General features: G+C 34.7%; 1 protein-coding gene across 7 annotated transcripts in view; it reads right to left on the reverse strand.

The window, feature by feature from the left end:
* Positions 1 to 420: 420 nt before the first annotated feature.
* LOC127071053 (diacylglycerol O-acyltransferase 1) overlaps positions 421 to 6,687 on the reverse strand; it is a 135,621-nt gene continuing 129,354 nt past the window's right edge. For all 7 annotated transcript variants that reach the window (XM_051009868.1, XM_051009870.1, XM_051009864.1 and 4 more), the window contains 2 exons: positions 5,067 to 5,217; positions 421 to 4,628 (listed from right to left, as the gene is read on the reverse strand). In XM_051009868.1, coding sequence (XP_050865825.1) covers positions 4,452 to 4,628; positions 5,067 to 5,217 — 328 coding nt within the window. In that variant the 3' untranslated portion in view covers positions 421 to 4,451. The remainder of the gene's footprint in view (positions 4,629 to 5,066; positions 5,218 to 6,687) is intronic.

Here is a 6,687-nt window from a genome sequence, read left to right on the forward strand (position 1 = left end):
ATGCCATTTAACAAGCTCGCGTATACATCGTGGTGACGCAGACGTATGTTCGACTGTCGACGGGGAACCCTCTGCATCATTAATTTATCCATCGCCAGGCTTCCTCAGGGCAAACGGCTTGTGACATCGAGTCTCATCAGACAAGAGGAAAGCCCAAGGGTCGTCGGTTAAAAAAGCATTCCTTTCGAGAACTCTAGCCTATACTATACTATTTTCTCCCACCACTACGATCTCCTGGTACATCCTACCCACCACCCACTATCTGTCACTTACTACTCACCACCCAATTCAAACCTCTCTTTCATTATCTATCTTACGCCTTTCTTTTTTTACTCTTGCTTTTTTATTTATTTTTTTTTTTTGTTCATTTTCTTTCCTTTCCTTTTCTCTTCTGTTCGAATTTTTTTTCTCTTTTTTCCCTTTCTTTTTTTTTTTTTTCTTTTCTTTTTCTACCTTTAGCATTATATTCGTGTATATACATGAGTCTTGCGATCGGTTCTTCTGTTTTCTTATTTCAGCACAAGTAAAGTGAATTTAATAAGAGAAAAAGAGTCTTTTCTTTCTTCTTTTCGTTCGATCTAACCATTTCTCTCTTCTCTCTCTCTCTCTCTCTCTTCTCTCTCTCTTCTCTCTCTCTCTCTCTCTCTCTGTCTGTCTTTCTGTCGTTGACTTCTGTTTCCATCAAGAGAGAAAAAGAGACACGATCTCGGAGAGATATTTCATTCTCGTCGATTTTCTATCGGGGAAAGGGAAGATGAGAAAAAAAGAAAAAGGAAAAAGTAAAAGAAAAAGAAAATAGGAGAAAAAAGAGAGATGGAAAGAAAAAATATAAAAAAATAAAAAGAATAAATAAATAAAAGGGAAAGAAATTTGAAGGGATGTTATCTATCTATCTATCTATCTATCTATCTATCTCTCTATCTTTCTATTTCTCTCTCTATCTCGTAATGGTCGATTCTTCTTTCGTTTTCTAGAGCATGTTCGTTTTCTTCTCTTGTCTCTCTCTCTCTCTCTCCCTCTCTCTCTGTCGTCATACTGACTTTTCTTCCTTTTCAACGGTGCTTCTTTCTCTATTAACGTTACAACGGCGATACACGAATCGTAGAATACCTTTCTTTGGGAAACTTACCTTTTGTTATTGTCTTCTTCTTGCCCTCTTCCTTTTCTTTCCTTATATTTCTTTTTTTTTTCTTTTTTAGGGAATGAGGGGATATGAGAGTGTGGGGTTGTAGGGGTGTGGGGGGTAAAGGAAGTGGAATGACTGGGGGAGGACTAGTGAAGGGAAGGGGAAACGGTTTTCCTTTGTATTTCACCGCAAAAGCTCATCCCTACTAGCGTCCTTTCTTTTTTTTTTTATTTTTCCTTTTTTATTTTTTTTTACTTCTCTTAGAAAACTGCTTGCTGCTGATACCGTTTCTGCTACAAAATAAAAGAAACTTTACGAGGCTCCGGTATTTTTTCTCTCTCTCTCTCTCCCTCTCTCTCTCTCTCTCTGTGTATGTGTATATATATGTGTATGTGCGTGTGTCTGTTGTAGTCTTATAATGAACGGACGATATTAAAATTGCAATCGATATTGTAGTAGTAAAAAAAGAAAGAACGTATCGAGGTATATGTTGAACAAAAATAATGTCATGCTTTTTTGAAAGAATTATTAAGGATCATTATTGGATTAATAATCGAAATATCGTATGAAGATTACGCAGAAAGATTGTTTTGTCGAACGTAATAGCAATTATTTGATATTTATTTAGGAAAATAAGAGATTAATTATCATTTGTTTGACTCGCGGTATGTTGGTTTTGTTAGCTCCCGTTTGATTAGTTTTGAGAAAGCATCATGACCCAACGACATCATCGTATACGGTCCATATTGCTTCCATTCATTCGTTTCGGGCGAATGCTCGAAATTCTTCTCTTATGCATTTTCGCAAGTTCTATCCCAGTGCATTCTCAACCTCTTACGCTTGGCTTCCTACGTCAACGCTTTCTAAAGTCAATGCTCATGGGAATATGCGTCCTGGTTTAGTTTTATTCATTACAATCTATGTTTCACTTAAAATTTTACTTAAAATATATGTTTTTTAATAATAGTTGTTCGATTATAATCTGTTCGGTTATAATAAGAAGATATATGTATACATATATGATAAATCTATAATTGTATGTTTATATATTTATACATAATATAGCATGGACCAAAAATGTCTAAGCTCGCTTCGCGTATTCTTTAAGACGAGAGAAGGAAAGCTAAGAAGAAAGAAAGAAAAGATCAGTCTCAAAAAAATTTTTAGAAAGAGTAATTGATTTTTAAAGTCGCTTGGAAACTTTTGGCCCATCTCGTGTATATATTATATACATATATGTAGGTATGTGCCTCTTATCAAAATGTCGATAAGAAAAGAAACAAAAAAGAAACAATTCTATATTATTGAAACTTCTCATTCCCTCTTCCCGAGCGAGACGTGGAAAGGGAATAAAGAAAGAAACTAGGAAGAGGAGGGTAAATCTCGAAGAGAAAAAAAAAGAAGAGAAAAGGGCTAGCTTTTCAGCGACCCTTGAAGGTACTTCTTGGACTCTTATTCGATGGATGAAATAGCAGTAAAAAGAAATTTTAGAAAGAAAAAAAAAAAAGAAACTCGTAAGAAAGCTCTTCAGTTTATTCGACAAATAACAACTCGCAAATATATTATGGCCAGTCGTTTTAGGAATATATTTTGCAATAGAGAAAATTTGTAAAAAATCTTTATTGTTCTTAGATAGATTGTGGCACCGAATATATATCATGTATATACGTGTGTGTTTGTTTGTGTATGTGTGCATAGGGTGAACCAAAAGTTTCTAGATGAGCCAAAAATTCTTAAATTATATCAAACATCGATTACACTTTTTCGAGATCATTAAGACAAATTTTTTTTCTGTCCTGCTCTTCTTGTTTCTTTTCTTCTTTTCTTTTTGTATTCAAATTATATAACTACGAGCCTAGTTTGTAAAAGCTGCAAGCCTAATTACAAGACTTGCAAAGTCTTGAAAAAGAGTAATTGACTTTTAAAATCACGTAGGAACTTTTGGCCTACCCATGGACTTATCGCCCATTCTATATATATGAAGCACGTAAAACTGTTGGCAGCTTGATAGCGAATATCTTATTAGCGTACTTATCTAAAACGTGTAAAATGATTCGTTTAAAACAGACAATAACTAAAGTCTATTGATTATACTTTCTTCTTTGCTTTTTTTCTTTGTTCTATTTTCTCTTTTTTCTTTTTTTTTTTAATGGAATCACACATTCCGATTAGTCTCTTTAGAAATAAAGAAGGAAAGTGTTGAGAGGACGTCGTCATTTTTGTGCTTTTTTTCGGATTAAAAAAAGAGCAGAAAAAGGAAGTAAAAAAGAAAAAAAAAGAAAGAAAATTCGTTCGAACGTTCTCTAACAACGATATACATATTATATCTATGTATATGTATGTGTGTGTATGTATGTATACATATATATATATATACATTTATTATCCAAAGAGCACCTGGGAAATCAGAAAATTTTTTTGCGTGAAAACTTATGATTCTGATATGTGACGAAACGTTTAAAACTACGTTCTCGAGTGGTGATCCACCACCTATGGCGAAATGGGACCTGTTTTTCTTTCATTAGTAGCATATATAAAGTACAAAATCGAGAATGTAAAAGCATTTCCATAGAAAATACAAGTAGCTTTTATACGAAGCGATCTGTGCACTATAATTTCGTATATAGCGAACAATTTACATATGCGTAGATTATTCTTTTTCTTTTCATTCTTTCTTATCTATTTTTCCTTTTCTATTTTTTTGTTCTCCAAGAAAATCCAATTTAACTGTTAAATCCTCGAATTTTGTTCTCTCTCTCTTTCTCACACATACATACACACAGACACACATACACACACATATATATATATATATTCTTTGAAAAAATGTCTACGTTAATATTACTATAGACTTTATCCAAGTACCAACTTCGTTATTACCACAGTTTTATAATACGTACGTGTATGTTCGTCGTGTAAAGGAAGAAAGAAAGCAAGAAAGAAAAAAAGAAAAGAAAAAGGAAGAAAAAATGAAAAAAAAAAAAAAAAAAATTAAGAAACAACGACGGGACATTTTTAAGGCACTCGTACTATCCTCGATCTCCCTCCCTTTACATTTTTTTCTCTCTTTTTTTCCGACTTATTTATTTATTTTTTTTTTCTTGATTGCATATATTTCTTTTCTTTCTTAAAAAAGAGAAATAAAGAAAGAAAGGAAGAAAAAAAATATTTAATTGACACATCGATATGATTATTTTAGATATTAAAAAAAATTCGATCGAGTGTCAATTAAAATTATTGAACGATATCTTCTTTCTCTCTCTCTCTCTCTCTCTTATTATTTGCACCCTTTTCATTGGTATTTCCAATTCATAAATTTCTCCTTTTATACAATCGAGTAATCCTCGAGCAATGTCTCCCCAAAATGAGTAACCACATAGTCGTGATAGTACATCAGAATGCAAAGGGGTTGTCCAATGATGAGACTCGACCAAACGACGATGTTACCCCACCTGGCGCCCCAATGTCTCTCGACCAGCTTGCTCAACGCGGACAACGGCATCTGAAAAGGATAATTCACGGCTTTACGAGGACTATGTCGATCGCAAACTACGAAGGCACGCGATTTCAAGAACATATTCTCTATCTCTCTCTCTCTCTCTCTCTCTCTCTCTCTCTCTTTCTCTTTCTCTTTCTCTTTCTCTCTTCCTGCCAGCGTGCATATAACGAGTACACTAAAAGGAAACTTTCCGGCCGCAACGTGTGCATCGACGAAGTGCTATACAAACGAGAAATAGAGACAGAGAGAGAGAGAGAGAGAGAGAGAGAGAGAGAGAGAGAGAGAGAGAGAGAGAGAGAGAGAGAGAGAGAGATGTATATATGTCGATGTAAGTAAAGTTTCCAAAACTTCTTGCATGGAACGTGTCGTGCTACGAACTAGTTAATCGATTGATACCGAATAAATTACTATTCCAATGTCTAATTCATGTTAAATACTTACTTGACCCATCATACCCATGAATGCCCAAATTTTAAACGTTTTCAATGGTACACTGACAAGATATTCGTGAAAGAATGCGCTTATAAAAAAGACCGTAACCGAGGCCGTCGTTTTGCTGTAACCCATCTCGACTACCGGTATATAAAGATGTCTGTAAAAAGAGAAGAAAACAAAAAAATTAAGAATAAAAAAAAAAGGAAGGAAAAAAAGTTTAATCTACAAAAATATAATTTACACATCGGTATTATATCCATAGATGTAAAAGTAAAATAGAATGAGAATGTTTTATATATAATGAAATAAATATCTTTACGAAAGCCGTGAATACGTTGAAAATGAAACGGGCAATGTACATAATTAATTGCAATTTGCTAGGTTCGTGGAGGATAATCGGGGAAGGGGGTGGAGAAGGAAAGAAACTTGCTTATATAATATAAAAGAATCCGATAAAGTGTAAATTACAGGTTTGGTCCGATCGGTAATTAATTGAAAACCCCAACCCCAATCTCGACTCTGGCTTCAATCCCACCCTATCCACCCCATCCAAGCCCCGTCATTCCTCCTTCCCCACTCTACCTCATCGCCATCGTGAAAACGAACTATCGAATGGCTATTATTCCAAAACGTTTATCGTAACTTCGCAAACAACGTTTCTTCGAGAACTTTAAAGTCTACGGGAAAAGTAGGAGAAAAGAGAAAAAAAGGAAGAAAATAAAGAAAGGTGGGAGGGAGAGAGGGTGGTGGTAAAGAAAAAAAAAAAAACAAGTCAAAGCTCAAAGCAATTAGCGATAAATATCGTTGGTAGACGCTACCACGTTGCAACGATTTATCGACTTTAATACCTTATTTATCGATATGGAGCATCTAGAAATGGTAGCTCGGAATGTATAAACAAGAAGGTACTCGATGATAAGGCACGCAGAGAAAGTGAATGAAAGAGACGATAAATAAAGAGAGCGAGTGAATGAAAGAGATAGATAGATAGATAGAGATAGAGAGAGAGAGAGAGAGAGAGAGAGAGAGAGAGAAAGAGAAAGAGAAGGATAAGATTTCAGGATGGAAGAGCACCGGAACTTCAAGTATAGAGGCTTTGCCGAAAGTTCCTCATCGACATTACAAATCAATTACTCTCTTTCGAGACTTTTGAGAGTTTTAACGTTTTCCCCTTTTATTACTTCTTCCTTATCTTCCTTTTCTTTTTTTCTTTTTTTAATTGTATTACAAAGAAAAAGAGAAAAAGAAAAAAATCTCAACCTTTATACCTGACCGGCGTTGCACTTGGTCTGTAACAACAGGATTGAATAGAGTGGGGAGAGAGAAATAAAAAAAAAGGAAAGAAAAAGAAAAAGAAAAATGAAAAAAACGTAAGAAAGAAAGGAAGAGAAAAAAATAGTGTCGAGAAAAAATCGATTTTCATAATCATTTAAGAACTTATGACCAACTTGGAAACTTTTGTGACCTTTCGATCCCCTCCTCTACCTCTCGTTTTCCCCTATCCACCCCAAGTACAGTAGAGAATATTCCTCGGAGATCTTTCGATCGCAGAAAAGGGGTTGCTGCTGGTGTGGTAGGTTTTTACGAGTAAAGCATGAAATCGTAGGAAAGGGATTTTCCGGAAGGG

This window comes from Vespula vulgaris, chromosome 20, assembly GCF_905475345.1.
Source record: "Vespula vulgaris chromosome 20, iyVesVulg1.1, whole genome shotgun sequence".
Classification (NCBI taxonomy): Eukaryota; Metazoa; Arthropoda; class Insecta; order Hymenoptera; family Vespidae; genus Vespula; species Vespula vulgaris.